Source organism: Varanus komodoensis, unplaced genomic scaffold (genome assembly GCF_004798865.1).
Source record: "Varanus komodoensis strain SLA01 unplaced genomic scaffold, ASM479886v1 scaffold4, whole genome shotgun sequence".
NCBI lineage: Eukaryota > Metazoa > Chordata > Lepidosauria > Squamata > Varanidae > Varanus > Varanus komodoensis.
The window spans coordinates 15,400,291-15,421,245 of NW_025335941.1; the positions used below are offsets into that span (position 1 = coordinate 15,400,291).

A 20,955-nucleotide genomic window follows, 5' to 3' on the forward strand; every position below is an offset into this window, starting at 1 on the left:
ACTGCTAACAGTGCAGTACAGCTAATGGTTCTTTTAAACATGTGTTTTGGCAGAGACCAATAGTTCCTTCTTTTGGAGAGGAGGTTATTACACAGAAACATATCGCACTGAAACCCAAAGGTACGTAGCTACCCAGGCAATGCCATTCTTCTCCCATGGGGTGACTCTCAAAGTTTGGCTGCTCAAGTGGATATGGAGAAAAGGAGTTCTGCAATACAAAGGCTGGATGTATCCCTTCGGCAGGAGACAAGGTCAGAGCATTATAATGATTAAGGATATTGATCCTGGGGACAGTGATGCTGAGGAATTGAAAGGCTGGAGCTACATGAAAGGAAATGCTCAGTTCACACACTAACCCAACCCTCCTATTTTCACTCTCGCCCGCCTCCCACATACATGCACCTGCACTGCAAAGGACAGCAAGTCTTCACCCTGCATCAGGGATGTTTCTGACCCTTTCAGAAAGTGGAATGCCAAGTTAAGCTCTCCTCATAATGCATACTTTATAGTTTTGCCCTACAGAATGAAGCTAGTAAATGAAATGGATTTTCAATCTGGAAAAATATAATTGCTAGCTATTAACAGGATTACTGGTCAGAATCCAAGAAAACAAAACATAATTGTTCTACCTCTAATGTAAGCAAATGTAGCCAAGCTGCTGCTAACTATAATTCCCTCTTTCTTTGGAAATCTTGATTCTTTCAGATCAACATTTATACCTGGGAAAAGAAAATGAAAAATGCATTTGCTAGATTATATTACAGTTGAGGGAGTTCACAATTTTTTTTACAGTTTGAAAAGTCATATGTTAACAGTATGAGTTTTTAATCTCCTACCCAGAAAAGATTTCTTATTTTAAATCCCCAATGTGTTTAAAGACTAAAGAAACAGAGTTTACACAAGCATAAAAACAAAACACAGCAGAATTTATTTCAGGTTAAGGATATTACTAATGAATAATGTTAATTTAAGAAACCTTACTTAAGGATAGGTCCTTCTACCCAAGTTCCTTTTAACAGGCAAGGCAAGGAACTGAGCAGAAATATACTCATTCCCACTCATTAAACATAGGATTGTCCCAAGAATTTGCCTACCAAACCTTATCACTGTATTCTAGGGAGGCCTGGTTCACACATGCAGCAAAATGAAGTGGTAATTAGGTGGCAAAATCTCAAGGAAGTAGACTAGACTGCATAATTAAAGACTGCAGGTGTGGAGGAACTGCTGAAGAGTGAAATTGCATCTGGGTCTCCCTTAACTTGGCTGGATATTTTCTATGTTTTGGCCTTATACTAAAGTAATCAAACCATCATAGGTTCTTACTTAAAAGACAAATGCTGGTAGCGATCCATAAAAGTGACCATATTCACCTTCTTTTGGTTTCCAAGAAGGATTTTGGTTTGTAACCATTGGATCAACTGCTGCCAATATGAATTTGGGAACTGGAAATTAAAAAAAAAAGTTACATGTTCGTTTTTAAAGCATTTCACATCAACTGCAACATTCACGGGCAAGTAGAAATGGTTTATGTAAGACAAAATCACAACATGCTAAGAACTTTTCTATGTGCAGTATTTATTGTGTACATGTGACTCTCTACTCATGCCCATGTACAGGTTCTTTAGAAAACATTGTAATCTTCCAGTTTTGTTTTGTTTTTTTTTAAGAGTGCTTGCCTTTTTAAAGATAAAACAGTATATTGTTTCTGAAAGCAAAAGAAACAGCATTTTCCTGTTTATATATTTGTGCTATTCCACTACAGCACAGCACCACCTAGAGCCTATGCAGCAGAAAAGCATTTTGTGTAGAGCTTGGATGTCACTTCTGTGACAAAACTGAAAGTAACCGGAGCAATTAGCAGTCTCATGTAAAAAAGTTGTATATGCCAAGGGGAAAAAAGTTAAATGCTCCCTCCACCATTAAGAACCTTTTCTTCCTATTCATGCCTTTCTCTATATTAACAAATAGAATAGGCAAGACAGCCAAGGGGTTGCTAATTAGCGAATGTTGTTTTCCCCAGGAACAGCTGTTGATCCTGTAAGATCTCTGCAGATCCCTGCATGCAGCACTTTGTAAGGTTCAGCACACATCTGCCTCACAAAGAAATGCTTGGGACTCTCTGCCCCAATAGGACTACTTAACTGCCAGGACATGTGTGCACATACACTGAAATGTGTACTCCAACTCCTAAAATAGGTGCTCAGTGTAGTCTGAATCATAGAATAGTAGAGTTGGAAAGGGCCAAGAAGGCCATTGGGTCCAACTCCCTGCTACTGGGGGACAGCAATTACACCATCCCACTCAGATGGCTTCTTTTTCAATGCCTCTAGTGTGGGAGAGCCCACCACCTCTCTAGGCAGCTGGTTCCACTGTCGTGTTGCTCTGACAGTGAGGAAGCTTTTCCTGTTGTCCAGCCTGAATCTGGGTTGTTGTGACTTGAACTGATTATTTCATATCCTACACTCTGGTATCAGTGAGAAGACATCTTGACTTTGAGGTACTTATGCCTTTGAGGTACTTATGAGGGATATCATGTTCTCCCATGATATCCCTATATAATCAACCATAAATCAACCATACCATGCCTGGTACCTGACCTAACACAGCTCACCTTGTGTGCAGCCCTGGCTACTTGTCAGGGGGTTTTGTCCCACACAACATTAGAAGCCAATCTTGCAAAGATATCTGCACAGAGAACCTCACTTCCTTGTGCTTCCAGACTGTCATCTCCTAGTTCGACCAACCTAGAGACATGGTGACACTATTTTGCCCCTCCTTCTGCAAAAGACTTTTTGTGTAAAAGGAATGAAGATGGAAGGAATGCCAACTTGAGAATGTTATGAAGATGACATTGTCTGGACCCACTGTAAAATTCCACAAATGCAGCTCAATAGTTGTGCAATAAATGCCTCATCTGGACACTGGAAAAAAGGAAGGCATTCACAAACTTTTTTCCTGGGAATACGTCACTGCGACAGTTTCCTTGTATTTCAAGATTCATGTTTGACACACCCCTAATATAGACATTTTAAACCTTTCACATTCCTACCATTTTAATTCGATTAACATCACTGAAGAAATGCAGACTGCTTATATATCAGATGGAATACATGCCTGGCTCTATGTGTTGGTTTCTGCTTGATATTGTGGTTGCATTGGTTGATATGAGTATTTGGTTGTATTTTTAATTGATGTGTTGCTTTAGTACTTGTCCCTCTGAGAACAATGAGTTGGCGATCACCTGGATCTTGCGGCTGTAGTCATGGGCAGTTGTGGTTATGTTTGGATTGAACACAGGTGAGGGTGCTTACAAAATGTCTCTGGCTGCTCTGACCATATGGTATCTGCTTCATCCCTAGTAGCCTTAGAAACATTTACATAAATACCTCTCACCTCCTCTAAAATTTGAGAAATAGCAGCCACCAGGGTGAGGGGAGAGATGATCCTAATTGGTACTGCAGGAGGACAAGGTAATGTAGCACCTCTTCTTTATGCAGGATTTCCCCACTTAAAATTATCCCACTGATACTGCTCTTTGTCCCATTTGTAAAAATATACCGGCAATGGTGCAAGGAAAAGGGGTTCCATGGGGCAGTCCCAATCCCAGTGGAGTCCCCTTTGGCTATGGGCAAAATTGTGAAAGCAGCTGAGGTCTAATCCTGTATCTCTGTCCTTGGGTATAGAATGGCCCTTTTACACAAAGGTTTTTTGTCCCTGTAGTTAAAGAAACAGATTAGCATTCATGGTGTCAGATTTTTAAAGACTCTTGAAACAACAAAGACTGCAGTCCTATACACACTTACCTGAGATTAAGTCCCATTGAGCTCACTGGGGCTTATGTCTGAGTAGATATGTATGGGTTGCACTGTAAGGGAAGTAAGAAGCCCCATTTGCTATATACCTTACACTGGCTGCTCCACACAGGGAACATTGGGAGAGGCTGCATAGAAACACATTTAAAATGCTCCACATGGAGGGTGCTGCTAATAGCACACTCTTCATGTGCAGTGGTCTACCGTATGGTTGGGTCAACAGATCCAAATCAAAAATACCAGGGCTGGAATGTCACAGAGAGAACTGCGAGGTTTAAGGTGTATTAAGAAACTGTCTTATTTATTTCAGCTAGCTTGTGTCTAAATTTGTTTGTTCTTCTCTCTTCTTTCTCCATATCATGAAGTTCAGCATTTAACAATTGTTTGGTGAGATTTCCCCCTATCCCATTTTAAACAAACATGCACACACACTTAAATATTACGAGTCCAAGTTAAATAGGGACCTTAACAGTGAATATCGCTTGCCATTCCGCCAATGCATTTTTGTGCACTTAATTAGGAAATGTTTCCCATTCTTCTAAGAAGATGAAAAAGTGTGCATTATCGTGTACATAGGAACAGCTATTCAGCTGTCCACCCATGGATATCTTGGATAAAAAATATCAAAGATCAGCTTCATCTTTTGACATCACACACAAGTTCTCTAATTTAAAAATGCACTCCTTTTTCCTGAGCTAAAATATTTTTTCCTACTTGTATAGCATTTCAACATTAGATGCCAGTTTCTAACCAAAAAGAGTGCTAGGAAGTTTAGAAAACCTGAAAATGATTCTCAACAAAAGTGTCTTTGTTTTTTGTTCTTTTAAAATAGGAAAATAATATTCACTAGGACAGATTTCACACATTCCATGAAAAGCACTTTTGATCTTCTCTCCTGTTGTGGGTCTGCATGCATGAAGGAGAGAAAAGCAGCTTTAATGTAGTTTTAAAATCTATTGATGGTTATGTTAGCTTAATTTACAATTACATTCCAGCCTTTTGTGTGCCACCTTTGTTGTTGTTGTTTAGCAAAGTCGAGTGTGACCCATCGCTACCCCATGGACAACATTTCTCCATGCTGTGTGTCACCAAGAATGTTTTATTTGCAACCACGTTTTTATTCCTCCAGTCACCATTTTTCCACAAAGGCAGGCCTCCTGCTTCAAACTGCAGCAACAGCCCAGATATTGTTGCCTCTGGTCCTCCTTTCTGCCCAGTCAGGACATCCTGCCTGTGCCCTGCCTGTGCCTACCAGCTGCACAGGGAAATCCTGTTTTTTCCCCTAAGTGCCCCCTTCAGGGTGTTGTCATTGCCCATATTTTAGCAGGGAGAAGAACAGGGGATGCACTGCACAGGATTCCCAGCTCCAGCAGGATGAGCGTAGCAGATGCCTACATTCAACAGGCTGGGTTAATTTTTCCAAGGCAAGCTCAGTGCGATTCAACACTCTGCTTTGGAATCAGTGCCCCAAGGCTGAGCTACTGAACTCAAATTCACTGGGGCAGCCACAGGCATAAGTGCAGCTGCATTAGGTTCATGGCAGAGCCACTCTGGTCTTGAGCAGTGTGACTTTAAAAAGGAAACATTTTGTCCCATTCGACTGTATAAGGACAAAAACATTCCCATGTGACTATATAAGGACCAGTATCTCCGGCAGTATCTAAATCTATTAAATAAACCATGCTTGATCATCTTTGCAGGAAAATGTGACTCTCCTGCCTCTTCCGTCTCTGCTCTGATCATCAGTGTGGCCAATGCTTATAAGCTTCTCAAGGACAGGGCAGTCACCAGCCTCCTTCCTCTGCATTGGAGCTGAGTGATGCAGCCCTATCAGGCCCCTGTATAAAAGGCTCACAACCAGTTCATGAGGGGTACCCAGTTTTAATGCATGTAACACATGTAACAGACTGCAGTCCTTAAGACCCGGTATGGCTAGATGTCTCTTTAAAATACTGGGTGGGGGGGGTGGGAGAGGAGAGACTGCACAGCAGCCAGAAAACCACCAAACAATTAGTGGTCATGGAAAAGAGAAACGGGGTTCCAGTCCACCCCAGTAGATTCTAGCCTGCCATACTGCACCCCTGTGAATAAACAACCCATAAGATACATTGCTTTTGTACTAGGGTCATTTCATTTCAAAATGAAATGAAATTATATATTGCATTATTTCAGTCCTACCTGCAGTGACAAAAGAAATTGGTCTTGCAACTCACTGTGCGTTAACTCCAGTTTGCAGAGTAGCAGGCACACCAAACAAAGGAGAAGTGGATTTAATACCATGATCAGAAACACCTATGAACAGACTTGCTTAGAGTAATTATTGTATTCGCTCCCTGGAACTCAGTCAGCACAAGCCCCCGCAGGTGCATGTGGCACCTCGCACATTCCAAAGCTCTGTCTTACTCAAAACCATCAAGGCTAGGTAGAAAATAATTAAAGCAGCTGCTCACTTGCTCATGCTCCAGGCTGCTTCAAATCAGCATGGCAGAAAGCATCTTTCAAATTAGTCAAACAAGGAAAAGAAAATGTGGGTGCCCAGGTTTGCCGCTGCAACAGGACACACTCTTTTCCATGGCCAGCCCTGTCCTTAGGTCAGATGAGGTGGTTCTCCTGCACCAGCCACTCCTCTGGATCCAGGTAGGATCACACTGCCCAAATCATTCCTCCTGGGTAAAGGCAGCAACCAAGGGGAAGGCAACCTGCATTTCATCTCAATACTCATCTCTGGTCCAACTCACTTCTGGGGACTGGTATCTTTGGCACTACGCTATCAGAAGACAAGGAAAGCAGCATTTTAATGTGGATTAGGTTTGCTCTAGTAACCACTCTGATAGACAGTGCTCATTTAAACTGAGTTCAACACATGCTCAGAGGTATTACACATCCTGATGTGAGGGTGGGCCACCATTTGTTCCTTCACATCAGGCAGGAAATTTGTCTTCAGGGAGCACTGCTTTCCTCCAAGGTATAGTACATATATGACCCTTTCATCAACAAACTGAAACAAAGAACACCATGGTATAAGTTATAAATAAGTTGGATTAAGAAGGATCCTTAAAACAGAGTCAGGAGCTTGGAGCATGAGGAACCATTACAACATCTAAGGCTTTTTAGCTTAGAAAAGGGTAAAAAAATACATGATAGAGCTGGATAGAATTATACATGGCATGGAACTTGGGGTCATTCAAGGAAGTAGAATCAGAAAACATTCAGAAAGTATCTCTTCACACAGTGCACAGAGGAGCAGTGGAGTTCACTACCAGAAGATGTATCGATGACCACCAACCTGGTCAGTTCCAAGAGGAAATAAGCCAAATCCAAGTAGGAAAAGACTTATCAATTTCCAGAGGAGTAGCTAAGCTGCTCTGTTTCAGCAGGAACAAAGAATCTCATGGCACCTTAAAGGCGAACAGGTTTTGAGAGCCAGTGTGGTGCATGGCTAGAGGGTTGGGCTGGGACTGAGGAGATCCAGGTTCCAGTCACCTCTCAGTCATGAGCTCACTGGGTGACTTTGCTTCTCAACCTAACTTGCCTCACAGGTTTGTTATTGTGGGGCTAAGTTGCCTCAAGGAAGAAAGGTGGGATATAAATGTAATGCAATAACAATAGCACATTTATTATGGCATAAATGCTTGTTCCATAATAAATGTGCAGCCCACAAGATTTTATCACTGAGGCTATCAATGAATACGGATTTCGATGGCTATATAGCTCCCGGTTCACTTACTGGGGAACACCGGTGGAAGCATTTCACTCACGTCTTGCTTTGGGCTTTCCCATTGGCCTTTTTGGCCAGTGCGGAAAACAGGCTAGATAGCCTCCTGGCTGGATCCAGTGGCCTCTTCTTATGATTCTGCAAATAACACATATGCTCTACTTTAACAGTGCCATACTGTGCATATATACTCTGACCAACCTGCATCCATGCAAACTTGCTTCTACCGTAAGATCAGCCTCAGGGGTCCTGCTCATGGGCTCATCAGCAAGAAGTTTTAGATCAGCAGGCACTAAAGCCGGGGTTTTTCCAGTGGTGACCCCACGCCTTTGTATTTCCCTCCCCAGACAGGTCCACATGGCCCCAGTGTTGATGCCTGAACTGGGCTTTGAAGACTTCCTCATTCAAACCTGTTTAAAACTAATATTTGCATTTGGTATTTAATCACTATTTTGACATTTGATACAAGGTTTTTTAAAACCCAATGCTTATTTTTGCTGCTGGTTTATCTATTTTTATATTGTTACTGATATTTTACTCTGCTGCTGCTATGATATTTTTAGACATTGTGGTATTTCATATGTTGTTATAAAATGACTTTAATGTGTTGTGAGCCTCATTGAAAGTTGGAACCCTGGAAGGTGAGCTATACAGAGTGGATAAATGATGGAATGGATGAATAGAAAGCCACAGAACCATTGGGAAAGGGTCACCTTCATTGGCCCTTCCAAAGCAATTGACACCTAGAGCAGATCAGACTTAATAGTCATCTGGGAAGAATCTTCATGATAAGTTAAAATCCAAGTTTTGAAGCGATTCTCTGTGTGCACATGCTTATTTAACAATGAGACTTTATCGAAACTGAGGCCAGCCTTCCCCCAGATGTGCTGCCTGCAGCTCCCATCATTCCCAACCAGCAGGCAATCCCCAGGTGGGGAAAGTCTGGCCAAAGCACAGTATATGCTTTTGAATTTTACTATGATTTGTCTTACCACAAGCATAGCTGACATTGAGATATTTTTTCACACCAGGTAGGCACGGTCTTCCAAAATTATGATTGTTAGCAATAACTTTACACCTCTGTTTTCCATAACACTTCTTTGATAATATTTCTAAAGCTGAATAGGAAAAGCAATCTGAAAGGGAGAGAAATGAAAAGAAGTTCATACACATACAGATAGCTATTAAATACTCGATCAAAGAATGGGCCTGCTATATATGTGTGTGCCTGCAAATATGGGCCAGTGATACTTGTTGCCTTAACAACCTGGGCCAAAGGCAAGGAAGCGGGCACCATGTGGCTAATGCCCCAGTAATCTTGGAGTGGCACCGTGTACGGGGTGCTGTGCGGATCCATAATGAGGTAAGTTACATGGCTGTAACCACTTGGTTTGGAGAGACAAGAAATGTCACAAGCTTTTCTGCTGGATCTGAATCAGGAAACAGTAAGCCTGCAAGAGAAGCGGGTTAGGCTGCATAGGACTTGTGGGCTACAATCCTACAAACACTCCTATAGAGGCGAGTCCCACTGAACACAGTAAGGCCTGCTTCCAAACAGAAGTGCAGTAGGATCGTGCCATAAAAGCAGTCACAGTTTGTCGGATGGCCAAGGTGAGACAGAGAAGCCACATGCTTCAGTCGGAACTAGAGACAGATTCCAGAAATAGCTACATTTGGGTGAGTTGAATAGGGTCAGGAAGGAGCAAGAATGATGCAAAGAACACTAGCTGTTCTAAAACAGGAAAAGAGCAGGAACTCATTTCTCTGGGACACAAATGTCCCCCTCACAACTCTTTTATTCTGTTTCTCTCTGCAATTTATATCTCAGCTCTCTATTATTTTTATTCAGAAAACCCTAAATTAACCCTACATTAAGCAATATATTATTGCTGGGAGAATCAATTTGCCTCCAAGTACTATGAGGATTGCAGCTAATCTTAGAAGGAACAGGAGGATTGGCAAGTTGCCAAATAACCTCAGTGCACCATTAATTAAAATGTCCTGATATTTTGACCCTGTGAGCTTTCATTCTAGTACACCCGATTATTCTAAAATAATGGACAGCAGTAAAGGATGAGATATCACTTTTGCACAAGCGTAGATGTGCAACACTGATGCCACCCTAGTGATTAGGGTGCCTTTGTAAAAACACTGTGACAACCAGAGCACTAATTTGATGTATACAAAGCAACACATCTCCTTTTTATGCACCTGAGATGAGTAAGGTGCATCCCTTTTGAATGAATATCTATGTTTGTTCTTAGATTCAACTGATAGTATCTATGAAGTAAAATATTATCCATTATAATTAGACCCAGGCAAGCACATTTAAAGTCTCAGAGAGCAGTTATTTCAAGGTCAAAATGGTCAGGATTTTAGGCAGGTGAAAAAGGATAGGATAATGTCCTGACTTCTGTGAACACCTCAGGAGTGAGAACACAGTTCATTATGTAAGGATATAATACTATGCCAGTCTAAACATGCAGAGGATTGAGCCCTAAAACCTTTTAATTTGATGCCTGTCTTACTTAATTAGTGGTTACCAGCCACTGGGGTTCCATTTTGTGCTGGTGGGTTTTATGTAGTGGACATGTGTCCAGCTGGAACTGAGAGAGGAGGTCACCAAAGCAGAGCCAAAACATAGCTGTAAAAAATCAGCTTTGACTTGAGTAGCCATTTGTTTAAGGTACTAATTAGCTTCAGTTTAGGTATGTTTTGACATGCAAATTATTCAGAATTGCTGCAGCAGCCATAAATTGTGCAAAGCTTAATGGGACTGGCAAGTCTTCTTTTTCCTGATGAAAGCCCCTCTCATTTTCAAGCACTGGTAAACCTCACTTTCTCTTCTGTGATGCACAAAAGCTTTCCTTTCACTGGAACAATCAGAGCCAAGTGTGGCAAAGTTAGGGCTGTTCTACACTTGTGCCCTGCAGCAAGCTCTGTGACACTGCAAGGAGAACTTGGAAAAGATGGAGCTATCCATTACACCATGTACTAAACCGAAGAGAAATAGTAATCAAAACTGTTTTATTTTCACTGCATTTACTCTATTTTTAATTTTATAAAAGTGCTTTTATTGCACTTTTGCCCTGCGTTATCACGGAAATTTACAGGGGATCCAGACAATGTTGCCTTCCACCTGTAAGCCACTTTTTCCCATGGCTTCTTCCAACTTCTTTTCCTTCCAAAGAAAACCTGCTAAGTAAAAAAGAACAGAATAGCTGTACAATGCTTCCTAATTGATAGAGTTAGGGATCCTGGGTTTGGAAGCATCCTAAGTCTTGGAGCCAGAAATTTTCTAGGAAAAACAATTAAATCAGGGTACCCATGGGCTTAGGATTCTCATGCTCTGGAGAATTAAAAAAGCTACATCAGCAGAATATATTGGTCATTCCTTCACATAACTCTCTTTTATTCACTTTCTATTTCCTCCCAATTCTGACTTGCCTTTTTATACAATCAATCTATTATACAAGTTTCCAACCAGAACTTAAAAGACCAATGATGAAACCTCCAACCATCCATGGAGTTCACTGGGTCAGTTTTGCTTTCTCAGCCTAACCTACCTCACAGGGTTTTTGTGAGATAAAATGAGAGGACAATGAAGGCAACTTTGAATTTCTTGAGGAAGCATATGGAATAAATAAATAGTACTAAATTATTTTTCTATGAACATCTGGCTAGTCCATATCTGTGCTACTTGCATGCTATAGTTCTTTGGAGAAACTATTTATACCTGGTTTAGCTTTGCTCATATCCCAGGAAGCAGCACTTGTAGACATCTTGTATTCCCCAGCAAACGTTGCTGGAGAGAAATGCTCTATGAAGCTATGAGTTTCTGTTTAGCAGGGCAAAATGGATTGCATGTTCCTGCAGGACTCTCTGCAGAAACTTCCCAGTGTGGGATCACAACATGGGACCCTCTGGGGAGTAACTTCCAGTAAACTCAGTGATGCTGGCTGCATATTAAGCTTTCACAAAAGATTAGCAGCCATCCCACACACAACTTTTGCCATTCTACTAGAAATGCAAACAATCCTGAAAAGAAATGCTCCCTTTTAAACTGCTAGCATGAAGGACAAACCCAGTCAAAGGAAGTATCCAGCCTCTGCTTGATTATTTTTCTAATTCTCTTACTTCCTCTATGCTAATGTTTAACAATAGTAAAACTTGAAAGTCTCCCTTGCACTTCATTCATTTGGCAAAGCAAAGAGGTTCCCTTAATTAGTCAATTACGAGGGCAGGTCTGCAGATGACTTCACCGGTCATGGCTGCCTTCTCTTCTCCCCTGCACCAACGATGCAGCAGTGAACAAGGAGCTCAGTGTGAAATTACTGAAAAGAAAAAGCTAAGCAATCCATCTAAGGAGGTGAGATGCTGCTGCATGGTATGTTTTTATGCATGAGCATAAACAAGTCAGCAATGTGTCTTTCCAACCTGTCTGCACCCTGCGTAAGAGCTTTGTGGATGATCTTCAGGTGACCTTGGGCAGGCTGGTACTTAGCTCTGAAAAAAGCACATGCTTTACATGCGGCCTGTCCCATTCAGGTTGGGTCTCTCCTGTGGATATCCAAGTGGTAGGAAATGCCACAGGAGGTTCCTGTGAGCAAAGCCTCCTCTCAGCATGCAAAGGGGTTTGGGAAGTTTGTTCCCACAAAGGCAGGACTGATCACAAGATTTCGGATCACTCCTAGTATGTAAGGGTGCAATACTATATGTTGAAACAAAAGAGGTCCAGTATGCCGGGAGCTGTAGGGATTTTTTCTGTTTAAACATACACGGGATTGTATCCTACATCGTCTAAACCTTAGATATGAAATGCCATGCTATGGCTTTGCCTTTCCAAGTCTTTTACAGAGTATGAGGTACAGTGTGAACAGAACTGAACTGTCACTAAATGCAACCAACATTTTAAAAGCAGGTGAAATGTGGATACATAATGAATGTGAGGAAAGGTTTAAGGAGAAACACATCTTAAAATCTCAAGATGTGACATGAAATGGATGGTTGCGTTTAACATGCCTAGTTTGGTTTTTCAAAGAAATCTAAACAACAGAGCTGGGATGAAGTGTCAGGATCAGCACTGTAGAGAGATCAATACTGTAGACTGAAAATTAACACCCCTTACAGAGTCCCTGTTAAAATCCACCCCGCTCTGAAGGATTTCCTGTTCTGGTTTCCAGGGAGTACTGGCATCATGGTCCTGGGGAATTCCCACCTCACTCCCACAGTCCTGATCTTGATTGTTCCCAGTCCTTTCCTACAGCTGTTATTTAGAAGGGGAAAGTGCATGCATACATTAAATGCATTCATTCATTTAGCAGCATCACTAGCATGTTCCAGAATATGAACCTTCTCACAGGTTACTGTCCATTGCATGACCATTTTTCAAGTGTGCTTCATGCTAATTTATAGTTTTAGAAGTATTTGTTAATCTAGAACTTTCACTGACTTTTCCGGGGTGAACTCAGCTTGGCACAGTACTTAGTTTCAGTTGGCCAATAAATTTCCTTTTAAGTCTGGTACCTACTCATATATCAATGGCAATTTGAAAGGAAAATTATTAGTTTGAAGAGACAGTGTGCTGAGTGCTGTATGTCTCTCTACCTTGGCCAAGTCAGGTTCAGAACAGTTGGCAAGCAATACAGTTTGGAGCAGACAGGAGGTAATTTGTGTGGATCATTAAGTCCAACTAACCAAGCCCCATTGTTAATTACCCTGCTTTTTCCATCACTTTTATTGAAATACATTAATATGATTTGTGCCAACTTGTCTGATTCTCTGAGGCATTCACGTCAAGCATTGTTGAGGCTTACAATCCTTCTATGGACCTGGCAGGTGATCCCCACAGTCCTAAAGGAGAAAACCATGTTTTGAGCACCTGGGCTCACCCTGCCAGTAGGCGCATTTTGTTGGCTACCTAGGACAATGCTGGGCTGCAACAGAAAAAAGAGACAGAAGTACTTGATTGCCCACCTGGAGCTTATGCTGCTGAGCCTACAGCAAGCAACTACAAGCAAGTGAAGGTAAGAGACGAGTGTTAATGCTTGTCACTGCTTCACTCAAGTAGCTAAATTTTAGGATGGAATTTGAAGGAAGATGCTCATGGGCAATCAGGAGGTGTCATCAGCTAATCATCAGGCATGTGCATAATTGTGCAGGGTATGAACAAATGTCAAAAGAGAGATTAGGCACTGGAAAATTAATCCCTCACATTTCGGTGATGCATTGTGCCATACCTTCAAGAGTAAATGCCCTGTTCATTCCAGACATACATTTCTTTTCCTCATATGATTTCACCTACTCTCACTTGAAAAATCAATGTATAATTATTGGTGCTGCTTCACACGCTCTAGGCACAAATTTCTCTTGAAGCCTACTTGAAGGAATATCCTCTATCCCAATTTACTCCAATGCCCAGGCACTGGGAGTAATATTTTTCCCAACCTAGGCAGGTGCAGGGACTTTCAGGCACTTCACATATCATCATTTCCTGCACAGGCAACACTTCTATTTTATGCTGTCTTTTTGACCAAAATATAGATATATAGACTCCGATCATGGATCTCTGTTGTGTCTAATCTAACTCCGAGAACTAGTTCTGTCACAAGTAATTCCCAGATGCATTTTGTTGTCTTTAAAACACACATGGTTTTGAGCAAGTTTTATGTATATTTTGCTCTTTGACTTGGCTGAAATGTCAGTGAGTATATGCATTTATGCCACATTCTTGGAATTAAGATATAAACAAGCTTTGCTCTGGCCTGGAGCCCTGAATCCTGCTTAACTGTGGAGTTAATACTTAACTAAGAGTTGTATCCTGTTTATTCTTTACAAGAGCATTCCCAGTTAGTGACCTGGCATTCCTAAGATATTAGTACTTTAGCTGGCTTGCCATTATCTTCCACACCTTCCTTTCTGTTTTCTTAATAAAAGGTATATCAGTTTATCATGCCCCTGATATTTTGCTTGGTGGTTTAAAGGTGCCTGTGGCTGGGGTCCAGAGAGGTCCTTGAAAAGCACTTCTCCATGTGCAAGCGTGTGTCCCCAGTTTTCCCTTCTGCCAGGAACAACCAATAGAATTCCTCTCTTGAAATTAGGTTAGTTAGATGCTTTTCTTTACCTTGGGGACTTTGGTGACACATACTTGACAGTTCAACAATCAGCACAGAATCAATGACTGTCTTATTCCTAATATTTCCTTTTAATGTTTAATAAAACTACTAGGCTTAAAAAGAAAGAAAAGGAATACAAACCTATGCACTAGGGGAGTGCCTCAGTAACTTATATTCACTTGGGCTTACTTCTGAGTAGGCAAACATTCTGCTAGACTAAACAATCTTCTATATATGAGTAAGACTGCACCAATTAAATCAATGCACAATTTTAAAACTTAGGAAAAATATATAGTGCTGTTCTGGTATATACATTTTCAGTCAAAAGCTTGAAAAAATAGATATGCTGGCTGGATTAAATCAACAATTATACTCGTAATTATTGCATTTCTTCCTCTTGCAAGTAACTCAAGAAAACTGACATGGTCTACCTCCTCTCTCTTTTCTCTTCACAAGAACACTGTGACACAGGTAAGGCTGAGGCACAGTGCTTAGCCCACAGTCAGCCAGTGAGCTTCATGGTTAAGCCGGGACTAGAACCTGGATCTTTGAAGTCCCAGTCAAATTCTCTACCCACCACACTACACTGGCCCTTAATAATTTCACTGTATCTTCATACAGATTGAAGTGATCAAATGGGTGACTGCTCAAGGCATAAGTAAGACTGTGTGTGAAAAGGGAGAGAAGTCAGGGAATCCTTGTGTTCATGAGACCAATCTGTGCAGACTCCATCTTGTTATTTACACAACACTATACAACTTCAACCTCCTGTTTTAAACCAAGAAGGAACAATTTCAAATGATAAGTTAGGTTACTTGCTTATAGAAATTTACCTCTCTCCCATCAAACTGAAAACATCGGATTGTGACTCCGCTGCAGACATGCGCTTCTCTTTTTTGCTCCCTGATTTCTGTAATGCAGGAATGCACAGAAGGCAGATCCCCAGATATTTTGAACTTTTGCTCCCAGAAGCCCTGGCTAGCATGGCCAATAGTCATGAACGCTGGAAGTAAAATACTTGCTACACAAACAACCCAGAGTTTTATGCAGCAAGAAGCCATGCATTGCTTAAAATGGGTGCCAAGAAGTGTAGAATGAGCAGAAGGCTGCTCTCTCCTGTGCAGCCCCAGCAACAGACGGGTGCTATTATGCACAAACCCAGATCATTGTGTTTTAATGTGAGTTTTAGAGCATTTCCTTTCTTGTTATGTGAGATGCCTCAAGCTCACAAATGACTTACATAATAGTGCATGGATCTTCTTAGGAGAATTCTAGTGCAAGGAAGGATCTTCTTGGGAGAATTCTGACATGATCTCATTGTTACAAAGCTATTTGGGTGTGTGCCTGAGAATGCTGATTTAGGACCAACCACATTTTGAATGATCTTTGGCTAAGCTGCTTTTCCTAGCAGATGATGGCTTCAGATGTGGCAACAGGCTAAGACTGGTGAATCTTTGAACTTCAGATGAGACACACAAGTTGAGAGAATCATTCCTGCTTCTGCTATGCATTAGATCACAAGCGGCCCTCTGCATTGATCTGATTTTTAAAACATCACTGTGTCTCATTTCTTTTTAAAAAATAATTTAAAACTATGTACAAAGAGTTTAAGCCCAATTAAAGCAGATGCAAAGCACTGGTACAAAACAAAAATGGAGAGCAGCAAAATCAATCAGAAGGGGTACTTGGAAAACTGGTTAGAACATATGAACATAAGAAGGCCATGCTGCATCAGACTAGAAGTCCATCCAGGCCAGTGCAGGCATACTGCCTCTGATAATGGAGGCGATGCACAGCCAGCAAGGCTTACTGGATTGCCTTCTCTGCGAATTGGTCCAGCTTCTAAAGCCATCCAGCTTGGTGGCCATCACTGCTTCCTGATTCCATAGTTGAACTTTGCACTGCGTGAAGAAGTCCTTCCTTTCATCTTACCTGAAGATCCTACCTGGGTGATTTAGTATTAATAGAAAGGGAGAAGAATGTCTCCTCCTCCACTTTCTCCACACCGTGCATAATTTTAAACACCCCTGTTATGTCTTCCCCCACTCACCCTTTTTGTAAGCTAAACAATCCCAGTTGCAACCATTCCTTATAGGGCCGTTGCTCCAACTCCATCATTTTAGCTGCCCTTCTTTGTATTTATCCCAATTCAGTAATGTCCTTTTTCAGGTGACTTTATCTTCAAAGTGCTATGCAAACTCATCATAAAGAGCTGCTGAGGGATCCACAATTTTCTTCTCCACCCCAGAATATAATAGGCCATGAACAATTTGGAACAGCTCCACTGGACAAAACTGAGAAGATGTAATGTTGGTGGGAAAAAACTGCCTTTTTGCCACCCTCACCACCTTCATTGCCCTTACCATGCCTTTGAAGTCAAACCAAATGTGTTGGACTTCTTCAGCAATCTTCCAGCTAACTAAATATTAAATCTGACAGCACTGTGGTCACTGTTTACTATCCATTCAACAACATCTACATTCCATGCTATGTCCTGGGAAACCCCACTTAGGATTAAATTCAGGTTGGTTTAATGACCAACTGTTCTATTTATTTATTTTTTATTTATTACATACATTTATACCCCGTCCTATCACTTCAAGTGCTCAGGACGGCTTACAAGATCTACAAAAATACAATAAATATATAACTACTATAAAAACATTAATTATTAAAACAATACAAAACCATCCAGGTACCATCCATCTGAGAAATATAACCTCTTTGTCATAACTGGAATGTAACATTTGTCCAGTCAATGTGTGGGCAGTTGAGGTCACCCATTGTTACAGCACTGCCTTTGTTGGAGGTCTTCCTGATTTCATCCTTCATCTCAAGATCACCCTGAGCATTCTGGTCTGGACGGAGGATGACAGCACATTGCTATGTCTAAATTAGTTTTGAAACCAGCTGTTGTCACCCATAGTGCATCTGTTGAGAAATCTGTGCTTTTTAGATTATAAATTATGCTGGACTCTATGCTCTTTTTGATGTCCAAAGCAACACCTTCTGCAGTAACCCTTTCCTGTTATTCCTGTACAATTTATATCCAGAGATGACCGTTTCCCATTGGTTCTCTCCATTCCAGCTGTCTGCAAAGCCCACTGCATCTAGCTTCTCCTCTAAAATCAGGCCCTCCAGGTCTCCTGTTCTGACTTCAAAGCTTCAAGCATGTACATAGAAACACCTGAATACAGCATCCCTCTCCAGATGCCTACAGCTTTGGTTTTGATATCACTTCTAATTATGCCCAGCATGAAGTTCACCTTTTTCAGAGCAACTGCACACTGCTGCTGCTGCTGCTAGTCAAGCTGTCCATCACAGCCCCAAGTTTTCTTCTTCATCAGTCACCACTAGTTCATATTCCATCAGTATATACTAGGTACAGTTAGGGGTTTTTGTGCTAGTCCACATCACTTTACACTTGCTTTTCTTGAACTACATTTGCCATTTTAATTCCCATTCTCCTCATTTAGATGTATCTCTTCAGGGTGCTTTGCACTCCCTTTTTGTTTTAATGACTTGGGTTCACCACCACCTTTGGCCGCCTCATTCCCCTGCCCAGCTCCACATAGTTTATGAGAAACTTAACAAGCACTAGCCCCAGTCCAGAACTTTGGGCATCTCTCTGTTTCCATCCCTCCATTGTAAAAACTGACCATTTATTCCTGCTGTTTTTTCCCTATTCTTTGACTAGTTACCAATCCATAAGAGGCCCTCACCTTTCATCCCATGACTGTTAGGTTTGCTCAGGTGTCTTCAGTGAAGGATCTTGATAAAAGCCCTTTGCAAGTCTAAGTAAACAATGTTCACCAAGGAAAGGCACTGTAGCTCATCAAAGCTACAGTGGAAAGACTAATTTGGCTTCTACCAAAGCTAAAATTTGGAGCAGGGCTTCACCATGCTAGCTGGGGATGGTAAGAATTGTAGCCCAACCCATCTGGAGGAACCAGCTTAGGGAAGGATGGCCTATAGAAAAGGCAACAAGCTCATGCCACAATGACTGATGCATAGCTACTACTTGCAAACTGCTTTCCTCTGTCCAGGTCTCATGCCCTTTAATAACACAGGAATGGAGGAAAGAGAACAAAGTGATAAGATCATGTGGGAAGAGCCCAGTATGGAGGCTGGATTTTGTGAGTGAGTAGTGCCGTGGTTCTTCCAATGTCATTTCACACCATCCTACATAGTTCCTCCATTCTCACATTTCTGGGGTGATGGGAAACCGCTAAGAGCAAGGAACTCCCATGCTGATGGTAGTAAGAGTGGGTCTAACCTAAGATGGGTACATTTTTGGGATGTATAACACATCAGCTTTGGATTTTTCTGAGGAAAATCTTGCAGCACCGAGAATTAAGCCATTAAGGGATATGTTCAACCTACCAAACTGAGGGAGGTGGCCAATTTCTGTAGAACAGATGTTCTTCTCTTGAGCAGACCTGCCATATGAGGCAGAATAGATGTTAAGGAATTTTGATTCCTTACAGTGGAGTTTCAATTCTTCATTTTCACACACTGATCTTGTTTTATATTCAGCTAGAAAGGAAAGAAAAAAGCAACTCAGCTTATGAGGGAGAATTGGACATCTGAATAACAGAAAACGGTATAGTGCATGGCCCTTTGTTAACTAGCCTGGGTGAGCTGACCTAAGAACAATGGAGTGGTTGCATTCCTGCTGAAGGTCCTAACCATGCATCTGGTCCATTGATCAGCTGCAGAAATCAAGAAGTTCAAGCCATATGAATAGTGGCTACTCTTTTTGTCCACCCGACGCCCACCAAGCATCTCCAGGTAACGAGCTGAGGGGAATATCCTGGGTGCAGTTATCTGGAGAGCCACAGTTTGCTCCCACTGACAGAGGTGAACCAGAGTGGTCCCATGCAGAAAAGGTAGGGCTCCTTCATGAGCTGCGCAGGAGAGCCGGTTTCAGCAGGTGGAGCTCATCTGAAGCTTCCTCTTCTACATAGTGAGGCCTTTCTACATCTGGCCACTCTCGTGGGCAACGGATTATAAAGATACACGTAGCAGCAGCACTTCGCTCTCATGCATGTGCTGTTTGCTAAAGCAGCATGTTTGTCTAATGGTTGCAACCACAGGAGTGATTGCTTTATGTTTTGGCCACATCTATATGGTGAAGTTCACCATGAAGTTTCTTGTCTGTAAGACTCTGCATTGGGGCAGGAAAGACCATGCAGACAGAGGAAAGGGATCTGTATTCATCCCTGGACAGACCCTGTGGGGACACTAAGAGGTGACAGGGATAAGATGAGGCCCAGCTGCTCCCTTCATGCCCTGTTTTGTGGGACTCTCAGAGGCTCCCAGCTGGTCACCACTGGGAACAGGATTCTAGGCCAGATAGTCAGTCATTAATGAATGCCAAGTGAGGGCATTTTTAAAAAAGAATGGGAAATATTTGGCTAGAATGGAATTCTGATCATAAAGTCAAACTCTATAATTAATTTTCATCATATCCAAATCTTAACGAATTAAGATTTAGACATAATTAAAATTACCATAATTAAAACGGTATACTATCCACATCTCTGGTGAAAATACTGTAGAGTGAAGAGTTCTGGCAAGAGATGCTACTGATCACTTGCAGCAGATTCAGTGATGTCTGACTAGAAACACAGAAACATAGAAAACCGAGCGAGTCAGAAGGGGTCTCCCAGGCCATCTAGTCTGACCTCCGGCACCAGCTGGCTCCGCTTACAACATGCCCAGCATGTGGACGTCCAGCCTATCCTTGAACACCCGCACCGATGGGGCCTCAACTATAATAAAGACTATTGCAGCTTTATGTCAAATCTTATTGACGCAGATTCTTTTGGCAGTATACAGGATATTATTCAGATTTCACTCAGTCTGAAAGGAATTAAGACCTTTTGATTCAGCTTTTTTAGGGTTGCAGGGAGCGGGGAGGTCCTGGTGACCTCTGGATGTAGATGACCTTGTCTGCATCCTCATTTGCTGATCCCTGTTCCAAAAATGCCTTGTGTGAAACACCTGAAGTCAAGCAGAGGGTGAGGATGCTATAGATCAGCCCTTCCCAGACTGGTACCTCCAAGTATATTGGATTATGTAGTCATAATTATTTTTTAATTAATTATGTTGGTCATATTGCCTGGGGATGATGAACATTGTTGTCCAGCAGATCTTTAGGGCCCCTGGTTAGGGAAGGCTGTTGTCAGCCCACCCTCTTTCTGTTGCCATCTCTGCTGTAGGCCTGTGGAAGAAACTTTTTCTGTGCCATGCTGTGTGTGAGTGAGAGAGAGAGAGAGAGAGAGAGAGAGAGAGAGAGAGAGAGAGAGAG

The 20,955-nt window shown here is 41.8% G+C and overlaps 1 protein-coding gene across 5 annotated transcripts in view; it reads right to left on the bottom strand.

The window, feature by feature from the left end:
* EVA1C (eva-1 homolog C) overlaps positions 1 to 20,955 on the bottom strand; it is a 52,820-nt gene that overhangs the window by 1,080 nt on the left and 30,785 nt on the right. For 3 of the 5 annotated variants that reach the window (XM_044441573.1, XM_044441575.1, XM_044441578.1), the window contains 4 exons: positions 19,026 to 19,178; positions 8,520 to 8,663; positions 1,371 to 1,442; positions 630 to 719 (listed from right to left, as the gene is read on the bottom strand). In XM_044441573.1, coding sequence (XP_044297508.1) covers positions 630 to 719; positions 1,371 to 1,442; positions 8,520 to 8,663; positions 19,026 to 19,178 — 459 coding nt within the window. The remainder of the gene's footprint in view (positions 1 to 629; positions 720 to 1,370; positions 1,443 to 8,519; positions 8,664 to 19,025; positions 19,179 to 20,955) is intronic. The other 2 variants (XM_044441577.1, XM_044441576.1) reach the window with 2 other exon arrangements.